The 21550-nt window shown below is 40.5% G+C and overlaps 1 protein-coding gene across 10 annotated transcripts in view; it reads left to right on the forward strand.

The window, feature by feature from the left end:
* The window catches only part of dpp9 (dipeptidyl-peptidase 9), a 93102-nt gene that overhangs the window by 65268 nt on the left and 6284 nt on the right, over nucleotides 1-21550 (forward strand). For all 10 annotated transcript variants that reach the window (XM_080212558.1, XM_080212561.1, XM_080212560.1 and 7 more), the window contains 6 exons: nucleotides 205-364; nucleotides 1413-1492; nucleotides 4478-4630; nucleotides 7409-7544; nucleotides 10963-11108; nucleotides 18602-18748. In XM_080212558.1, the coding sequence (XP_080068684.1) occupies nucleotides 205-364; nucleotides 1413-1492; nucleotides 4478-4630; nucleotides 7409-7544; nucleotides 10963-11108; nucleotides 18602-18748 (822 nt within the window). The remainder of the gene's footprint in view (nucleotides 1-204; nucleotides 365-1412; nucleotides 1493-4477; nucleotides 4631-7408; nucleotides 7545-10962; nucleotides 11109-18601; nucleotides 18749-21550) is intronic.

The raw sequence follows: 21550 nt of genomic DNA on the forward strand, positions 1-21550 counted from the left end.
AATAATTTGAAAATTTTATTACATTTGAGAATCAGTGTTAATACAGATTTTTCAGAAGGTGATGACAATGTGACATTTGTCCATAATTTGAGAATTGGGTGATCGTGGATGATTCCGTGTTTTGTGTTTTTACCAGGCTGCACCAATATTGTTTACTGTTTTGAATCATGCTAATTCATGTCTTTTCTTCCCCTTTTCTCTCAGGTTCACGACATATTTTACCCCTTTGTACAAACTAGAGATGATGAAGTATCTTTTATCTGGGCCAATGAATCACAGACAGGGTTTTGCCATTTATATAGAATTACTTCAATTTTAAAACCAGGCTGTTACCAGTGGACAAAGCAATTTAGTCCAAGTACAGGTGAGCTATTTTTCTTTCCTATTACCTGTCTCTATATCTGCACTGCATGGGCGGATGCTGAGTGTGCAGAATCACAGGGTTACCACTTTGCATATTACAGATCATTCTATATTGACATATAAAATATGGTACAAAGATGCATAATTTAATGTTGGGTATTATGTATTTTGGTGCTTGTAGTTAAAATGGCATAGACAAGTGCAGGGTAAAATTCTCACCATATTCCAATTTGCAATGTTTTTCTATTCTGCTCAACAAACACTGATGCTACCGATCAAATTAAGGGTAGTTTAACATTGATAGGTAGCCACCAGGAAGTTGATTAAGAATGGTCGAGACTGTTGCACATAAGATCTTGACAGCTGACAAAACGTGAAGACTTTAATCTGATCTAGTTTTCATTCAAAGCTGTTCAAGTTTCAGAGGTAGGGAGAAAATATTTAATCTGCTGCATGGTTTTCTCTAACCATTACTGTAATAAATAAATAATGTCTGTAAATTGGCTGTAATTTTAATGCTGTAATTGTATTGCCAAAGTTGTCTGCATTCAGTAGTGAAATAAAATTGCTCCTTTGGCTGCATTTAGAATCTTGATGTTGGGGGACAAACCTTTCTTGCTCTGGTGACCGTTTTCCTGTGTATGTCACGTCAGTAAATCTTGTTGCAGATACCATAAACTGCAATCTGACTGCAGTTGATTAAGGGAAAATACTGTGAAGAATAGGATTGCTATAGTTAACTTATTGCATGGAATTGTGGGATTTTAGATGTATTTCAGGATTGTCCTTGCAATTCTCAATTTTATTAATGGGCTGATATGTAATGGCAAGAGAATAAATCAAATCTAATTTTATTTTGTGATTTTTTTCAAAGTTTTATTGTGTTTTGTTACTAGTGTTTCAGTTTTTTGGGGAGATAAAAATTTGCAGGGAAGTGGCCAAACTGCCGCATCCAACAGCTGAATGTTTTCCATTCATAGCTCGCCTTGTGTAATCTTACATTTATTGTGACAATGTATTGGACTAATTACTGGCTCTTTGTTTAACAGATGATTTTAAATGCCCAATCAAAGAGGAGGTTGCACTAACCAGTGGTGAGTGGGAGGTACTGGCAAGACATGGCTCAAGGGTAAGCTTACAGTAGATGAATTTTGGAAATGGGTGTTTTTTCTTATCAACTAAATGAGAGCGATAGCAAGATTGTGAATTAATCAATTTCATAAACCAAGTGAATGATACTGGTGATTAGACTGTAGCGTGAAATATTCTTTTGGCAGTTTGCCCTTGGGTACCAGTGAGTGTTAATTACAGGTATTGAACCACAGGATCTTAATTATCAGTGACTAATTACTGTCTGTGCAAAGTCTGCACATTCTCCCTGTGTCTCCGTAGGTTTCCTTCTACAGTCTGAAAGATGTGCTGGTTAGATGCATTTACCTTGCTAAATTCTCAGTGTATCCAAACAGGCACTGGAGTGTGGTGACTAGGGGATTTTCATGGTAACTTCGTTGCACTGTTAATGTAATGTACTTGTGCCACTAATAAACTTTAAAACTTTAATCATGCATCCAGCAGCTGCCCAAACCCCATCCACCCCACCCAACACAACCTGTGTGCGCACACCCACAAGTGGACTTTGATGTTTGAGATTGTGAATGCATCTGAACAAAGAAAATTACGGGACAGGAACAAGACCTTCAGCCCTCCAAGCCTGCACCTATCATGCTGTCCGACTGAACTAAAACCGCCTTCTGGGCACCATAAGCCTTTATTCCCATCCTATTCGTGTATTTGTCAAGAAGCCCTTAAAAGTCACTACCGTATCCGCTTCCACAACCTCCTCTGGCAACAAGTTCCAGGCCCCCATTACTCAGTCTGTGAAAAATCTGCCTTGTACATTTCCTTGAAACCTAGCCCCTCGCAACTTAAACCTGTGCCCCCTGGGTAATTGACTCTTGCACCCTGGGAAAAAGCTTCTGACTATCCAGTCTGTCCATGCTTCTCATAATCTTGTCGACTTCTATCAGGTCACCTCTCGACCTCCGTCGTTCCAGTGAGAACAAACCAGGTTTCTTCAACCACTCCTCCAAGCTTATATCTTCCATGCCAGGCAACATCCTGGTAAATCTTTTCTGTACCTTCTCCCAAGCCTCCCCATCCTTCTGGTAGTGTGGTGACCAGAATTGAACGCTATATTTCAAGTGCGACCTAACTAAGATTCTATAAAGCTGCAACATTACTTGCCAATTTTCAAACTCAATGCCCCGGCCAATGAACGCAAGCATGCCATATGCCTTCTCGACTACCTTCTCCACCTGCTTTGCCACTTTGTGACTTGTTTTCCTGTACACCCAGATCCCTTTGCCAATCAATACTCTTAAGGGCTTCTGCCATTGACTGTATATTTCCTGTCTGTATTTGATCTTCCAAAATGCATTACTTCACATTTGTCCAGATTAAACGCCATCTGCCATCTCTCCGCCCAAGTCTCTAACTGATTTACATCCTGCTGTATCCTCTGATGGTCCTCACCGCTATTCACAAATCCACCAACCTTTGTGTCATCTGCAAACTTACTAATCAAACCTGTTACATTTTCCTCCAAATCGTTTATATATATTACAAATATATATATTACAACGGTTCCAGCGGTGATCCCTGAGGAACACCACTTGTCACAGCCCTCCATTCAGAAACACACCCTTCCACTGCTACCCTCTGTCTTCTTTGACCGAGCCAGTTTTGTATCCACCTTGCCAGTTCACCTCTGATCACATGCGACTTCATCTTCTGCACTAATCTGCCATGAGGGTGCCATGAAGTTAATACATTTTTGAACAGAAAACAAAATATGCAAGTATCATTGTACTGAAAAGGTTTGTGGGTGAACAGAGAACTAGGAATTCAAATGGATAATTCCCTAAAACTGCAAATTACAGTTACATAATGCAATAAGTGGCAAAATTAACATTTTTGGGTTTTAAAGTGTAAAGAATTGGAAATTTGTCCAAAATGTTGGATAGACTGCAATTTTGGGCACCCTAGTGCAGGAAGAATATTGGGCACAATGTAGCTTCACCACCATGTTGCCAGAAAGGAGGAATGTGATGCATCCACTTGCACTGAGCTTATAATTGAGGACAACTAACTCTTCTCTAGAGCCTAGTCAGGCCAGCAAAATGTCATACAAATTACATTTTTAGCTGCAACATCATCATACGTTCACAAGTCACTGGGACCCTGTGGCTGTATGACTGTTACAAACTACTTTTAACACCAGATGGTCAGTGTTCTCCCCCTCGGGTTTATTAAAAATAATTCCAGTTGATTTGAGTAATTACTGTGGCCGCTTGAAGGGTGTATAAACAGCATACATTATAATTGTAAATGTGCAATTATTCTGGTTTCAAACCAAAGTTTCACTCAAGCCCAATTCTATTTGTTGATGGAATTTCACTGCTTGCTCAAACAATTTCTCAGGCAATGGTCACCCCCTCAAGCCATGATTGATGTGAGTCATGTTTGATGGCCATTTTGCCACAGGAAACTACTGCCACCCCCTCCTCAAACTGAGCGACCCAGAACTCTGTACATTATTACTTCCAACAGTGGTAGTGAGTAGTGATTCAGAATTGAAGCCATCAACTTTATTCACATGAATTTGGGCAGTGGGTGATGGCAAGCAGTTGATTTGGAAGACGGGACATCTGACTTTCTCCCTAGTTAACAATACCCGAGCATTGGTTTCAGTGGAGCAGAGCGGTGGACAGGTGAAGTGCTTGTACGATTTTTGTTGAATTGTGCAGGTTGCTGTAGTAATATGGACTTCAACCATCCAAACGCATCTTCTGCCTGAAGAGAGCACCTTGCACTCATCTACTGGGATAGCGTACTGGTCGTTACATATATCTGATTCTCTATCTATCTATTGCTGATAGCAGTGATGGAAACAATGTGCTAATGGATTAAGAATGTCACTTAAGGATAATCTTAAGTGCACTAAGCATGATTTTATTTTTTCAGTTATTTTAAGCTTTAAAAAAAAACATTTGATCTCAAGCAGTCAAGAGATGTTTTAAGACTTAGAACCATTTGTGCTTGTTATATTTTTCAGATCTGGGTGAATGAAGCAACAAAGTTAGTCTATTTTCAAGCTACTAAAGACACTCCGTTGGAACATCACCTCTATGTGGTAAATTATGAATGTCCAGGGGAAATAGTTCAATTAACAAAAGCTGGCTTCTCGCATAGCTGCTCAGTGAGCCAGGTGAGTAAATTTAGTGGAATTCAGGAAAGTAGTAAAGGAAATTAAAATAATTAAGAGGTTAGTCAGCAAGCTGAATGAGAAGGTTGATCTTAACCACCTTAATGCAACACCGCTGCCGCCTTCTCCAGTTTGTCACACATTTTTAACCCAAGCTGCTTAACCACTTCCTGAACAATCTCTTCTTTTCAGCTTTTCCAAGAAAAATAATTTTGTTTTCCTGCATCTATTTCTGTTTTAATATCCATATCTCAATTTATTTTTATTCGTAAACCCTATCAGGTGAATGATTAGATTGTCATACAGTTCCAGAGAGTGAGGGGTCCCAGATTCAGTGTGCATTCTGTAGATTAGCTGCACTGCCTTAAAATGGCATGACCATTTCCTCACGCAAGTTCAGGTTAGCAGTGGCGCAGGATCAGGTTTTCCAGATTCTGCCTCTTCAAAAAAAAAAAATTCCAGATATTAAGATGGTTGAAAAGAAAAATGGCTCCCTCTTATCCTCCATCCCCATTGTCTGAGCGTGTTTACTTAAGGAAATAAGATCTGGAGCTGTGTATGGCCAGGAAAAGCCCTCTGAACCTGTTTCATCATTCAGTTAGATTTTGACCAATTCTATCTTCTCACCTTGGCCAAGTAACTCTTATTTAGCAAAAATCATGTTTTCGACTGACTCCAATCTCGGCAGCTTTCTGAGGGAGTGAGTTTTGATTTGCAGTATCCTTTGTATGAAGAAGAGTTTTCTGACACCACTGCTTAATGGCCTACCTCCATCTGCCTTGTTAAATCCTTAATCATAACTCTTATTACTTTTATATTCAAAAGATTACAAGCCAGGTTTATACAACCTGTCCTCATAATTAACTCTTTCAGCCCCAGTATCATTCAAATTAACTTTTTTGCATATATGCTCAAAGCTTTCCAGTGCTATGGTATGGTGCCTGGAACTAAAGAAATTAATCTAGACATGGTCTAATTGGATCTTTATTTTACCTATAACGAAAGTCAGTGTTTATTTGTAACACTAGGGGGAGCATGTCCTGCACTGCAGTATCAAGAATGTCCGCTTCTTGTATTAAAACTAACAAGTTGGCTTGACACAAACTAACAAAAGTTCAAGTTATCCATTTTTGATCGTGCAGTTCTGAAGCAATTGCAATTTGTTATATAAAGTCTACTTGCCATTTATCAAATGTTCCCTCTGTAAAACTTGCTTCTAATAGTTCAGCAAATGAAAAAGATATATAATCAGGACACTTCAGTCAGTGAGATTCCCAATCTCCAGTGAACTCAGACTGTGAGAAGTGATTGTAATATTTGGTTACAATCAGCATTTGATTCCACAGGTGTTAAAGTCATAGAGTTTTACAGCACGGAAAGAGACCCTTTGGCCCATCGTGTCTGTACTGGCCATCAACCATCTATCTATCTATCTATTCTAATCCCATTTTACAGCACTTGGTCTGGAGCCTTGTATGCTATGGCATTCCAAGTGCTTATCTAAATATTGCTTAAATGTTCTGAGGGTTCCTGCTTCGATTAACCTTTCAGGTGTTGAATTCCAGATTTCCACCACCCTCTGGGGGAAAGGGTTTTCCTCAAATCCCTTCTAAATCTCCTGGTATCTGGGTGTCCTGCTATCTGAATCACAAAAAAGTTGATATGCACTTTCAGCAAATGACTAGGAAGAAAAATGAAATGTTGAGGTTTTTTGCAAGGGGAATGGAATATGAAAGGAGGAAGTTTAGTAGGAGCTGTACAGAGTGCTGGTGTGACCACCTCCAGTGTACTGTGGCAATTTTGGTCTCCTCATTAGCAATTACATCCTTTTTTCTTCAAAAGCAGTTTAGAGAAAGTTCACTTGATTCATTTCTGGAATGAAGAGCTTACCTTATCAAGCGAGTTTAACGGGCTTTGACCCGCTGGAGTTTAGAGAATGAGAGGTGATCTTATTAAAACGCTTGAGGGCACTTGATAGGCTGTATATTGGGACGTTGCCTCTTGTGGGGAGGAGGGATTGAACTAGAGGATAAAGCTTAAGAATAAGAGGTCTCCATTCTAAGATTGAGATGAGATAAACTTCTGTCTGAGGGTTTGTTAGTATGTGACATTTTCTTCGTCAGAAAGGCATGGAGATTGGGTCATTAAACTTATTCAAGACTGAGTTAAGTAGACTGTTTAATAGGCAAGCAGGGAAGTGGAGTTGAGACCACAATCAGATCAGCCTATGATCTTATTAAATGGCAGAACAGGCTTGAAGAGACTACTTCTGTCTCTAAGTCCTGTGTTTCTGTGCTCAGTCACTCCATCCCTTGTTAAACTAATAAGTTTATGATTTCCTCATTTATTTCACCTCCTCAGCTTATATAATGGAGTGACGTTGGTAGTTTTTCCAATCCCAGGAGATATTTCTTGAATCAAAAGTTTCAGAACATCATGATGGTGATTAGTGCATCAACATTTTCCTCTTGTTAAGATGGGGTGGAAAGCATGAATCCAGATTTGTCTATTTTTAATCCCACTTGCTCCATACTCATTCTTACATAACTTGTAAGTAAGTTCCAAAAACAGAAAATGCTGGAGAATCTCAGCAGGTTTGACAGCATCAGTGGGGAGAGAATAGAGCCACTGTTCACCTGATTCTGGGCATCCCAGTACTGTTAACTGATTCATGGATCTGTGAAGAAATCACTTGTGTAATATGGTTTTGTGCATGAGCTTGTAGCTTTTCACAGCATAGAAATTTAAACTGTAACGCACTGTCTCTTCAACTTTCCTCAGAATTTTGATATGTTCATCAGCCATTACAGTAATGTCAGCACGCCGCCCTGTGTCCATATATATAAACTGACAGGTCCTGAAGAAGACCACTTGCACAAAAAGCCAGAATTCTGTGCCAGCATGATGGAAGCTGCAGGTGAGTATCCTGATAGGGTTGTCATTGCATTGAATAAGTAAGCATTTCCCATGGGTTAATATGTAACCAACTTTTCAGTGTCTCGTTTGATAAATGCAGAGATTAGATAGTTCCAGTCTCATTGCCTAGACTGTGCAGCCATAATCTCCATCGAGGTAGCAGCTGAAGCACTACTATTTGTTTCATTGCCTCTGGGCAATGTAAAATAGGGCAGGGGAACGGAGGGGATGGAAAGTATTCAGTATTCCTGCTATCCAGAGCCTTCGCATTTTTCCATGCAATCCGGATGCCACTGGCAAAACCAGCACTTGTCCTTCCGTAATCATCTTGAACTGAGTGGCTTGCTTGCTTATTTCAGAAGGCAATTCAGAGTCACCCACATTGCTGTGGGTATCGTGTCACGTATTGATCAGGAAAGGATGGCAGATTTTCTTCCCTAAAGGACAATGGTGAATCAAATGGTTTTTACAAGTTATAAGTTATCATTAAAGACTAGCTTTAAATTCCAGTTTTTTTTTTAATAATTGAATTTTAAAGTCTGCCAGCTGCGGTGGTCGGATTTGAGCCCATAAAATCTATAGAATCTCTACAGTGCAGAAGGAGGCCATGTGGCCCATCGAGTCTGCACCGACCGCAATCCCCCCCCCCCCCCCCCCCGGCCCTATCCCCATGACCCCTCATATTTCCCAGCTAGTTGCCCTAATCCTAGGGTTAATTTAGCATGGCCAGTCAACCTACCAATTTCGCATAGCTAGTCCCCCTAATGCTAAGGGGAAATTTAGTATGGCCAATCCACCTAAGCCCCACACCTTTAGACTGTGGGAGAAAACTGGAGCACCTGGAGGAAATCCACGGAGTCATGGGGAGAATGTACAACCTCCACACAGACAGTGACCCGAGCAGGAATCAAACCTGGGTCTCTGGCACAGAGAGGCAGCAGTGCTAACTACAGTGCCACTGAGCTGCCCATGTCCGCAGAGTGTTAGCCTGGGACATAGGATTACTACTCCAGTGTGTTAGCCACCCCATTTCCCCATGGCATGTGGGTGGATATTTGGTAAAGACAGCACTGGGCTGATTGTTCACAGTTGAATGCCCAGTTGTCACTTGCTGTCCAAGTTCCTGCTTTCCACTTTGTGTAAGTATTGATGATTGTCATATGCCTGATGATCTTTACACCAGCAATTAATGCAGGAGAAATTTGAAGAAAGTATTATGGTTGTATGATATTTGATTTTAGTATCTAGTACAATGGGCAGCAATTCGTTGGCATGTTTTCACCTTTCAAAATTTGTTGGTTAACAAAATGGATAGTTTTTGCCAGGTTCCAGTTCCTCTATATCAAGTAAAGGCAGAAGCAAAGTAAAAATTTATGGCAATGCTATCCACTGGTAGGGAAAAAAATACTGTGAATATTCTGAACATATTTTCTGTGGTTCTGTTCCTGATCCTGCAAAGGAAAGCTCATGATGTGGAACACTTGCTGACTTGAAATTACTACAGGAAATTCACTTGATCTTTGTGCCGTTTTGTATAGAAACCAGCATTGTTCGTTAATTTTGTAAGTCAAGATGGTGTGCGAAAAATTATTTTGGGTGAACACAAATAACTTTATAATAATTAGCATATGAAATATATGATTTATTTTGTGAACATTGATGCCTCTTCTATGTAAACCATAATGCGGAGATGCTGGTTGGTGTTGGGCTGAGGTGGACAAGAGGTCACACGACAACAGGTCATTGTCCATATATATTCCCAGCAAGCGAAATATCTTATCCTTATAATTAGGATATAACTATGGATGATATCGGAATAGTGTAGGTTAGATGGGCTTTAGATTGGTTCTCACAGGTCGACGCAACATCGAGAGTCGAAGGGCCTGTACTGCGCTGTAATGTTCTATGGATGAGGTGCTACTGTTAGCACCCTAAAATCAATGGATCATTAGTGTGTTAATGAACTTCCACTGTTGGTGCTATCTTTGCAACTCTGACTGGGATTCTGCAATGGCTCAGCTGATTAAATTAAGGAAACTTCCAATACTGAAATTAACTGAAACCTAGGTTAATACTGGCTTACCTGGGAACTAATAGGAAGGCAAGTATTAATCTTGGTGATCCTTGCTAGAAAAAGGAAAGACATCTTGTCATTCTCTTGATTATGGTTTAGCTAACTGCTCTTGAATTACAGATTTGTCGATTAAGGATGGATTTGGCCTTGCTATGATCCCAATATTTGAATATCATCGTGGTATTTACTGTTGAGGCGCACACAAAAATAGTTGCTGTAGAGATGTAGTGGTGTGCAATTAGTACTCGTAGGCATGTGTGCCATAAAAGTCAAAACCTTTAGAAAAATGAAGTGTTGGTTTGATAAGTAATGAGAAATGATTGCGGCTGTTAAGCAAAATTAAGTGTAATGAAATTCAAAAGAAATGACTAAAACATTGATGCTCCTTGATCAGCCACTAGGTGGAGGTCCTCCTCTGAGTAAGGAATCTTGCATTCTGTTGCTCACCATAGGGTAGCTGAGATGAGAATCCTGGCATCCAGAACACCGATATTCAGACTGAGGCTAATCCTCAAAACTGAAGCCACTTAGTCTTATTTCTGCATTACTGTTTACTGCTGTGTCCTGATTGAAGTTTGAGAGCTTGGGCTTTGTAAAAGTGTTTTTGTTTTAGCATTCCTGTTAATTAAATGAAGCCGAAATCAATGCATCAAAATTATGTTCAAATCCACAAATTAACATTCTTGCAGATGAATGATTATATTAATTTAACCATTTGGTGTGGCCTTAAAGCTCGCAAGTGGCCTGTGAAGACCAAGGCACTTGTATTCCAGTGGACAGCTTCACCTGGTGTAAATAGGATAGGGAACAATATTAAAATAAATGATCATAGAGTGCATCTGGCTAGGCTGTTTCCCCCTCCATTCTGGTGACAATCAATGGCTGTTGCTTGATGCAATCCTGTATGCCAGTTGTTCTACATATCAAACTCAGCTGAAAATTCATCATGCATAAACCTAAGTGAGTGTTGATGGACCACACAAACTCTATTTGGTCAATTAATGCTTGCATTGCCAGTTCAGGGAACTGGCCTATGACTAAGGGCAACATTCTGGCTAATAATTTTGTTGCCCAGTGTAAGGGTATTGAGATCAGTTTTAGACCCCTCCCTGCCACAGTGACCGAGGTCGGCTAGTTCAGCAAAGACTCGGATGAGAATATTGCCCTGTTGGTCTCTTTTAGTACTAGACTCTATGTATGATCCTTTAGATCACTGTTAGAACTTCACTTGAGCTTTGAACAGTGATAATGCCACAAGTTGCAGTACAAATTGTGGAAATGTTTAATAAACTGACCTGAATCCTTGTCACTTTGTAGAGTAAGTTTTAACTTTTATCTTGAACAGGTTGTCCCCCTGATTACGTGCCACCTGAAATTTTCAACTTCAGTAGTAAATCTGGTTTCAAGCTGTATGGCATGTTATATAAACCGCACAACCTGCAGCCTGCTCGCAAGCACCCCACTATCCTCTTTGTTTATGGAGGGCCACAGGTAAGGCTACCAGGAGACATCTTTTCTTTAAAGTTTAAAATGTATTTTAAACATTAACACTGCAATGAAGTTACTGTGAAAATCCACTGGTTGCCATACTCTGGTGCCTGTTCAATTACACTGAGGGGCAATTTAGCATGGCCAGTGCACCTAATCAGCATGTCTTTCGGACTGTGGGAGAAAACCAGAGCATCTGGAAGAAACCCACACAGACACGAGGAGAACGTGCAGACTCCACACAGACAATGACCCTAGCTGGGAATTGCACCTGGGTCCCTGGTGCTGTGAGGCAGCAGTGCTGATTACTGTGCTACAGAGCTGTTGTCCGCATCTTACTGGCAATGGTTATCAGCATGGTACAAAGAGAAGAGGAGGCAGTGCAGTCTCAATCGGTAATTCCCTTTATTGCTTATCATTGTTAGGCAGCGTACAAAAATCATGTAGTTTGTATCAAAAGATGCAGTCTGAAATGCACTCCCATTGGTTTCCATGGCCATTCCTGAATAATCACAGAATGTGAGAGATACTATCGAAGAAAAAGAGCTATGCTGGCCAGGCATCTTCGCTCTGGATGCCTTCTCTACATGTTCCTCTTCTGTGTGGTTAGTCTCCGGAGTTCCGCTGCAGCTGGTCCCAAACTTCCTTTCTTATCCTATTCCTTATCTCTTATGCTGCCTCTTTGTTGTTGGTTCAAATTTCCTCATTATTTTGTTTGTTTCAGTCATTAGCGCTAGTTCAGTTGTTGCTGTCTACCTAAATAAGGGCTTATGCCTTACAGCATTTCCTTTGTAACTAAGTAAGCTTAACGAGTTTCAAGCTTCAGATTACTGCAGTTCAAGTAGAGTTTGCAGGCTTTAGCTGACTCGTTACAGCCTGTGGCCAACAGTGCCGCCCTTGACCACCGTGCTACTGTGCCGCCCTTGACCACCGTGCTACTGTGCCGCCCTTGACCACCGTGCTACTGTGCCGCCCTTGACCACCGTGCTACTGTGCCGCCCTTGACCACCGTGCTACTGTGCCACCCATTTCTTGTTTTAATTAGTGTCTGGGTTATTTTGTTTTTCAAATTTAAACAGCCAGAAAGTTTTAAGTGCACAAGGAACTTTTGAAGAAAGCTGGAGAGGGTAGAATATTACTTTGACGTTTCTGTAGCTAATTTCAGTCTTTTTCAGTCATTGTCTGTGATGTAATCCCATGATAGTATTATGCAGAGAATTTCAGGATTTTATCAGCTATGTTGAAGGAACAGTGATACATTTCCAAGTTGGGTTAGTGCATGAATTCATTTTTTAAACATTATCTATATATCCTTAAAGGATGGTGCCTCATGACTGTTATCTTTAGTGGCTGATGGTTGTTCTGTTTGAGATGAAACCATGTTGGGGGTCTCTATAGTTCTGAAATTCCAAGACTACTTGCAGTGGAGATTTGTTACCAAGTCAACGGCTAATCCAAGTAAGGCAGGCGCACAGTACTCTGCACTTTTGAATGTCCAAACTGTAACTTTAGGGAGCCAGACTACGGTAGGCCTATCAGTAGGAGTGTATCCTTCTGTCTTGCATCAGACAAACCTACAAGCCAGTGATGTGATAGCTCAGGGTAGTATCAGCTGAATAAGCAGCTAGTAAGATTTCTTTATGTTAAGTATGCGATGTTAAATTATTAAAATGTAAGAGTACCTCTGCACGTAGCTGGGCTTCTAAGTACCAGCTCTGCCGACCTACACCTGTGATTTGAACTTGTCAAAGGGTTGCAAGAGGAAGAGTGGAATGGGGGAGTTTGCATGCTGCATATTTGATAGCAACAAAAGCAAAATACCATGGATGCTGGATATGCGGAAAAGAAGCAGCAAATGCTGGAAATATTGAGCAGTTCTGGCAGCATAAGTGGAGAAAAAAAATGTTATCGTTCTGAAACATTATTTCTCTCCACTGATGCTGCCAGACCACCTGAGTATTTATAAATTTTGTGTTTTATATCTGGTTTGATGACTTCTAATCATGAAGGTAGATTTCTCTGTCTGAGAAAACCAAGTGAATTAAAAGGGGATCCTGTCATCTTTTTAGTTCTACACTTTATCTTCCAGTTTTTCCTTTTCTTACATTCTGCATATGATTCATGGAGACAGGTAGCCATATAGGCTTGAGTACTTCCTCAAAGCAGCAGCTTTTTAAACATGTACTGAAACTGTACATCTTGGCAGTCAGCATTGGAGAGCTTTCTCACAAGATGAGATTTTGAATTAAAGCATTTCTTTCCAAGTGCTTTGCTGTCTAACCCATCATTTCCCTGTAAAGTTGTCTGTTTACACCAAATTATTAGCAAGTTTCACACTCTGGAATTATTCTGCATTTGTGTTATAAAAATATTGCAAATACTTTGAAAGAGGATCTTTAGCACATTGCTGAAAAAACAGTAGCACGTTGTTGTAGATAGCACTCACACGGTACCGTAAATAGCATTAGCGTGTTTGTGGAAGGAAACCAAGCTCACCTCAACGTTCCATTGTGCATCAGGGTAGCTGTCATGGATGCAAAGTTTACAGTTGTATTTTCAAATTCTGAATCACTAACCTATGGCCTGCCATTCTTCTGCATTTGTTAAGTTTATTCAACCACTCTTTTATCTTCATGTTATGAGCACTTTTTCCCCATCAAACGACACAATTTGTTTCCCCTGATGTATGGTCTCTATCCTAGATCCCTCTAGCCTCAGGAACTAAGACTTGTACCTTTCATAACTGGTTCAGCCATTGTAACTAGATCTTGTTGAACCACATATTATTGGACTTCCTTCTCTTTTACCAAAACAGCCCACTACTAGGCTGGCTAGAGTGAATGTTGGACCCTTGGAGGATGAGAAGGGGGATTTAGCGGTGGGCGATGAGGAAATGGCTGAGGCTTTAAATAAGTTTTTTGCCTCGGTCTTCATGGAGGAGGACACGAATAGTTGCCAGATATTAAAGATAGAAGGATGGTAGGAGTTGAGGGCCTGAATGCGATTACTGTCACTAGAGAGGTAGTGGTTGATAGACTAATGGGACTGAAAGTGGACAAGTCCCCAGGACTGGATGGAATGCATCCCAGGGTTCTGAAAGAAATGGCAGAGGTGATAGTGGATGCCTTAGTAATTATTTATCAAAATTCGCTGGACTCTGGGGAAGTGCCGGAAGACTGGAAAACGGCTAATGTTACGCTGCTGTTTAAAAAAGGTAGCAGACAAAAGGCAAGGAATTATAGGCCGGTTAGTTTAACGTCAGTAGTTGGAAGAATGCTAGAATCCATCATCAAAGAAGAAAAAGCGAGGCATCTAGAAAAGAATGGTTTGATCGAGCATACGCAGCACGGATTCGTTAAGGGGAAGTCGTGTTTGACGAATTTATTAGATTTCGATGAGGATGTGACTAGTCCAGTAGATTGGCGGGAACCGGTGGATGTGGTGTTTTTAGATTTCCAAAAGGTGTTTGATAAGGTGCCCCTCAAAAGGTTGCTACGGTAGGTTAGGATGCACAGAGTTGGGGGTAAGGTGTTAGCGTGGATAGAGGATTGGCTGTCTGATAGGAAGCAGAGAGTGGTATCAATGGGTGCTATTCTGGTTGGCGGTTGGTGACTAGTGGAGTGCCGCAGGGATCGGTGCTGGGACCTCAACTATTTACCATTTATATAGATGATCTGGAGGAGGGGGCTGAGTATAGGATGACGGAATTTGCTGATGACACGAAGATGAGTGGAAAAGCAAATTGCGTGGAGGGTGCGGAAAGTCTGCAGAGAGATCTGGATAGGCTGAGCGAGTGGGTGAGGAGCTGGCAGATGGAGTATAATGTTAGCGAATGTGAGGTTATCCACTTTGGCAGAAATAATAGTAGGAGGGATTATTATTTAAAAGGCGAAAAGCTGCAGCATGCTACGGTGCAGAGGGACCAAGGGGTCCCTGTGCACGAGTCGCAAAAACCCAGTCTGCAGGTGCAGCAGGTGATCAAGAAGGTGAATGGAATGCTGGCCTTTATAGCGAGGGGGATAGAATATAAAAGCAGGGAGGTCTTGCTGCAACTGTACAGGGTACTGGTGAGGCCATAGCCGGAGTAGTGTGCAGTTTTCGTCGCCGCACTTGCAGGAGGATATTTTGGCCTTGAGTGCAGAGGAGGTTCACTAGGCTGATACTAGAGATGAGGGGGTTGGACTATGAAGAGAGACTAAATAGACTGGGTCTGTACTCATTGGAGTTTAGAAGGATGAGGGGGGATCTTATAGAGATGTATAAGATAATGAAAGGGATGGAAAGGGTAGAGGTAGAGAGATTCTTCCCCTTAGAAAGGAGAGCAGTACTAGAGGGCACAACCTCAAGATAAGTGGGGGGCAGTTTAGATCAGAGTTGAGGAGGAACTTCTTCACTGGAAGGGTGGTGAATCTGGAATTCTCTGCCCGTTGAAATGGTAGAGGCTACCTCCCTAAATATTGAATATATTTAAGTCACGGGTAGATAGGTTTTTGATAGATAGGGGAATTAAGGGTTATGGGGAGACAGCGGGAAAGTGGAACTGATCCACTTCAGATCAGCCGTGATCTTATTGAATGGCAGGGCAGGCTCGAAGGGCTAGATAGCCTACTCCTGCTCCTATTTCTTATGTTCTTATGTTGTACTGCACTACCAGCATCCTGGAAAGCTACAAATAACTGTAGCTTTTTTCCTATTAGGAGCCATCTCCTTAAGTTTTCACTCACCTCTCCGCAGCCCTCAGTGACATAAGCGTCATGAATAGATGGCACAGATTTAAGGTAATTGGCCAAAGAACCAGAGGTAGAATGAGAAAAAAAATATTTTTGCAGCATGTTATGAAGAGGAATGCATTGTTGGAAAGAACAGAGCAAGGAGATTTATTAACTTCTGAAGGGTCTGGATAAATACTACAATTGGAAAAGTGTCCACAGCTATGAGTAAAGAGCAGTGGAAGGGATGAACTGTGTCACTCTGGAAGAAAAATTATTTTTGCAGCACATCACAAAACTCTAGTAGTTTTAAAACCCCCTTTTGAGTTCTGCTTTGTATATTAAGTTTGGTTGTGTTGAAACGTGAAAGAGCAGGATTTTGGGAGACTGGCGTGGAGTTGTCCCACTGCATCCTACTTGACAGTGTCTCTGTGCATTTAGCTCTTTGCATTCTAATATTTCAAAATATTATCAGTCTTGTGGGATTTTTCAACCCATCCATTCTCAGTCAATGTCTACCTATTAATACTAAGGGATAAAAGTGAATTACAGCATCACTGTTGCTGTCTTGGATGAGGTTGTTTAATGTCACAGGCCAGAGATCAAATCTGGGACATTTTCTGTCTGAATCAACCAACATCACTTGTGCATTTACAGACTGAGTCTTCAACATAGCCTGTTTCCCTTTTAATCAGTTTACATTTTCTTTTTTGCAGTCATTTTGCAATACTTTTGACCATACTGATGGGGCGCTTGTGAAATTTACCAAGAGTGAAGTATTTATTGGGACTTCTCTGTATTTTCTGACCCCTTCCACATACAAACCACAAGTTGAGAAAATGGTGAAAAGATGACACAAATAGAATTTGCTGCTTTGTGACTTAACCTGTTTTAAAGATAGTGAGATAGATAGGTTATAACATGAATACAGCAGTGTACCATCAAATGCACATGCATAATTTGTACAAGTTCAAAAAAGTATATTTTTGCCTGCAAACTTGCCTGTACAAAATAATAAGTAGTAAATTGTAGGTTGCAAATATGCACTTCTGCACAGTGTGACCTTGATTTGTGTCAGCATCAGGAGCTGTGGAATTTTTACCCAGAAATGCACATTGCCACTTAACTTAAAATTGCCTTAAAGAGGATGTCTGTTTATTGACCTTCCATGTTGAAGTTTAAATTTTAATTCTCTTGGTCAAAGGCTGTCTATGAGGATTATGTTAAATCAGTACTGCCGTGAACTCAGTTACCATTGTCTTTCCGGATGCCACTGGTGAAAGCACAAAAGATTTTAGTTTCCTATCTGTGCTGTTTATTTATAATGGGTTGATGATCGTTGAACTGACTTTGCTAAGAACTTAACAAATATACTAGTGTGCAGAGAATCGAACTTCACTTAGTGTATCCTGAGACTGTATGAAACACCATTGTGACAGCTTGGCAAATGTGGTTATTCTCTCTGATAAAGGCAAAATACCGTGGATGCTGGAATCTGAAAGCAAAACAGAAAATGCTGGAAAATCTTAACAGGCCTGACAACATCTATGGAGCTCTGGAGAAGGGTCATTCAGACTTGAAAAGTTAGCTATATTCTCTCTCCACAGATGCTGTCTGACCTGCAGAGGTTTTCCAGCATTTTCTGAATTTGTTGTGGCCATTCCCTCTCCTTTTCTTGCCCCCCACCAACACCTTTAAAAACACACTTTTATTGTAATGAGATTTTAGAAATATTTGAGGTTCACTTTGCACATTTCTAGATTCATTTCAGTGGAAGCTTAAATGAGTTTGCATCAGGCATTGCACAGCTTCAGCAGGAAAATATCGTAGCTGTTGGCATATAGGGTGACCTTTGGAAGCCTCCAAAATGGGGGTTGACTTGTACGCTCAGTATAAAAATAACTGTTGGTGTATGTGGGTAGTTGCCATCTTTGTGATTTGGGAGATGTGGTTTGCTCTGTGTGGGCACATTAAACGCTCTTATCCCTTTGTGACACAACCTGTATTGCCTGCTTGATCCCTTGCACCCACTTATAAGGTACCTGTAAGTGTAATATCCATTTGTGGGTTAAAAATTGAAACTGACCCAAGATGTATAGGTTAGGGGGAATTAGTGGGGTAAATGTTTGGGGTTACAGGGATGGGGGCTGGGAAAGATGCTCTGTCGGAGAGTTGGTGCAGACCCAATGAACCAAATGGCTGCCTTCTTCACTGTAGGGATTCTATGATTTAATGATTCTGATAACTAATGCAAGTATAGTGTCCTAGCTGAAAGTGGGTTGGGGGAGGGTGGTTTGCCTGTAAGCTTAGTACCTGCAAAAAGGATAATTTTTAGGTCTGGAAAGTTGAAGTCATCTTATGCTACAACTTAGTTTGTTAAATTGACTATAAATGTGTGATCACAACCAATGAAACATTCTGAATGTGCGAAGTAGCATCATTTAATATGATGGGCATTTAAAGTTCTGCAGGATTAAAACATCTCATCCAAATTATGTTCTCCATTTCTAAAGTACCTCAGTCAGGTAAAGGTACTTTGTGTACTAATGTTGTGTTCAAGGATTCTCAATTTATAATTAATCCCTGTCAGACGTTCCCATCTACACTTTTAAGCGGATTGCTGTAAAGCTGTCCAAGTTAAAAATCTCTGGTCTATTTGTAAAGCTGTTTGAGTCTGTGAATTTAACAGTGGAGAATTTGGTGGAGCTCTTGCTGTTTCTATTAACATCGTCACTCACCTGGTTACTAAGAACATTGACTGTAAGATTTGTTTCCTTGTTCATGTAGGTCCAGCTGGTGAACAACTCATTCAAGGGAATAAAGTACTTGAGGCTGAATACACTGGCATCTCTTGGTTATGCAGTGGTGGTGATCGATGGCAGGGGGTCCTGTCAGCGAGGTCTTTTGTTCGAAGGCGCCCTCAAAAACAAAATGGTATTTTCCCATTTACCACAGTGATTTTAAATTAGTATTTAATTAGACATGTCTGTACCCACCATGTTCCTGCAGCCTGAAGAACTCTAGATATTCAAAAATACATTTAGCTTCTTTCCCTCCTTTAGTATGACATGAATAGTGGCACTAGGGTATGGATGTCATTGACCTTGGTTACTCGTTTGATCCTTAAATTATATTAATATTAGGTTGATTAATCCTAGAAGTCTGCTTTTGTTTTACTTTAAAAATTACAGGCTCTGGAACATCATATTTAGATGGGTTTGTACTCTGCTTGTCTCATTGTAATGATAAATATTATTCCTTTAATTTCTCAGTGCAAGTGTTCCTAGTACCTCTGAGCTTGTTGAGATGCATTCTGTCGCTTTCTGGGCCAGAGTTTTTCCTGTGGTACCTTCAGTGTTGAACTGCTATTCGCTGCATATAATTGGCTCCAATTGCTCAACATCATCATCAAAACTTCTTCCAAACTGTGAAAAAGTTGATGAATTATATTTTTGGAACAGAGTTGGTCCTTCTGAAAGTCCTGCTGAATGTCCAAGTAACACTCACTCTATCTTGCTCTCTCTTTCTCTGCACCCCTCCCCCCCCCATGACCTGTAACATTAGACTCCATTTAGCAACTGTACGCTGAAGTTGGTTAAGCTACAGATGCTTCCCACAGATATGGTTGTCCAAGACTGCAAAATATTCAACAGATTCCCACATGTTGCAGTCAGGGCACACACATCTGTCTAACTCTATTTATTTGTTTACTAAATTAGTTAACTGAAGTCATGGTAGATTACAGACTCCTGACTTGAACACAAGCAAAGGACACTCAGCATCTCTTGGAGGTAAAACACAATAAAAAGCAGCATTGCTTTCCCCCTCCCAGTATTAAATTCTTTCTTGCACCAAATTTCTGACTTGGCACTCAATTTACCACACACACTGTTTCTGGAACACGCTGTGCTTCACACGCATTGGAGTTTACGGCTAGCATCCAAATTACAATTGCTAAATCATTCACCTGGATGGTTTTATTATTAGCGATCAAAGGAAGACAATTTGCTTTTACTGAGAAGAAAATTCATTTAGGGACCATGATAGCAGTCTGAGCTTACAATGAGTGACTCTGAGCCCTAAATCCTAGAAAGATGTTGAAGTTACAGAATGCCTCCTATTTGACAGCCTGAATATGAGACGTTTTTATAATCTGCCAGGAGCTAACTTTAAATTAGTAAATTTGCCTGGACAATTTGGTTCAGCACTGCAGAGGCACAGTGTGGCTCACTGGCTTTTATGGCAGTATTGGCTTTCCTTGTTAGACACTGCTGTATCGCTGCGCTCCAGGTGATCCTAGATCCCATCCAACCAGCTTGACATGAACTACCTATGGCTCAAAACACCTGACTTGAAATCAAGAAATAACCAAAATCTAGTCTTGGCCCCAAGGGTGCCAGATTTGAAGTACTGTACATGTACAGGGTTGTAACCAGTTTTGCTGTAAATTGTCCATTTACTTTGGAGATGAATGATAGTCAGGACCTAGGATCAGCATTTTTACATGAAGAATGCAAGGTGAATTTATTTCATATTGTCATTGGGAAGAGGACAGAGGAAATCATTTTTCGAAGTCTGGCAGCAGGCTGTCCTACAAATCATTGAATCTCACACAGCAGTTCCTTTGTGGTCAGCAGAGAGAAAAGGCTGCTTAGCTTTGCAAGCCAGCACTGTTGGATGAAGGGGGGAGGCAGATTCTAGTTAAAGGGATGCATCTTGCAGCCATCTAAGCAATCTGGGAGATTTTTCATGGCATGACCAGGGAGAAGAAAATTTCACTGAAACGTGCCTTAATGTTGGTGGTAGATTTAGGAAGCTCGCTTAAAACTGGGGGGACCATTTGGAGGCGGTCACTCAACATTACTACTCGATGAAATGAAAATACAGAAACTCGTTAGAAGCTGGGAACAATAGTGGACTGTTTGTTAAACAGATTGTAATTCTGTGAAGTGTGTGATGGGTAATAAGTATGTAAGGGGGATATCACTTTCTGTAATTTAAAGTAAAACTTTGTCAATAGTGTCTTCTTAGCCATTTGTTACAGTAAAAGTTTTAAAATGGGAAATCTTGCCATATTATTCTTTCAACTAGTAACTGGCAGTTCAAATCTCTTTAAAGGTTAGTGGTCTCTGCGGAGATCATAACACTTGAAAAATTCAAGGACGAGCAAGTAGTCTTCAGCCCATCCAACTCGTACACTTAACCTCTCCTAGCTTGGCATTCAATGAACATTTTGAACTCCCCTAATCATAAAAGAGAAATAGATACAAGGCAAATGATTCGATCCATCGGCTTTAATCTTGCATAGAATTCCAAGGTTCTAACCTCACTAGGCAAGTAATTCTAAGCATTCATCACTCTGAGTAACATTTTTGAGGTTTGCATTGAATTAATGTTTCAGTTATTCAGATTTATAGCTTTAATCCAGCAGATTTGATTTTAATTCTGGAATGTTGTATTTAAGATTTTCCATGAATGCTGCTGTTTTTGCTAAATAAACATTATGGTGAGCTAAGTTTTGTTCAGTTCGACCAAAGTGTTTACATTGTTCTTCGAACTACAGATAGTTTCCTGTTTCCTCTGTATCTCATATGCCCTTCAGTATTTTCCACCTAAGAAGAATAGCAGGTGATCTGCACCAAACTTTATGCCAATGCTATCTATCTAACAAGGCAGTCTAAGTGACATCTTTATTTTTACTCTTAATTCTGAAGCACAACTACTGAAACCGTATAC

This window comes from Carcharhinus amblyrhynchos, chromosome 26 (genome assembly GCF_965287045.1).
Source record: "Carcharhinus amblyrhynchos chromosome 26, sCarAmb.v2.hapA, whole genome shotgun sequence".
NCBI classification, from domain to species: Eukaryota; Metazoa; Chordata; class Chondrichthyes; order Carcharhiniformes; family Carcharhinidae; genus Carcharhinus; species Carcharhinus amblyrhynchos.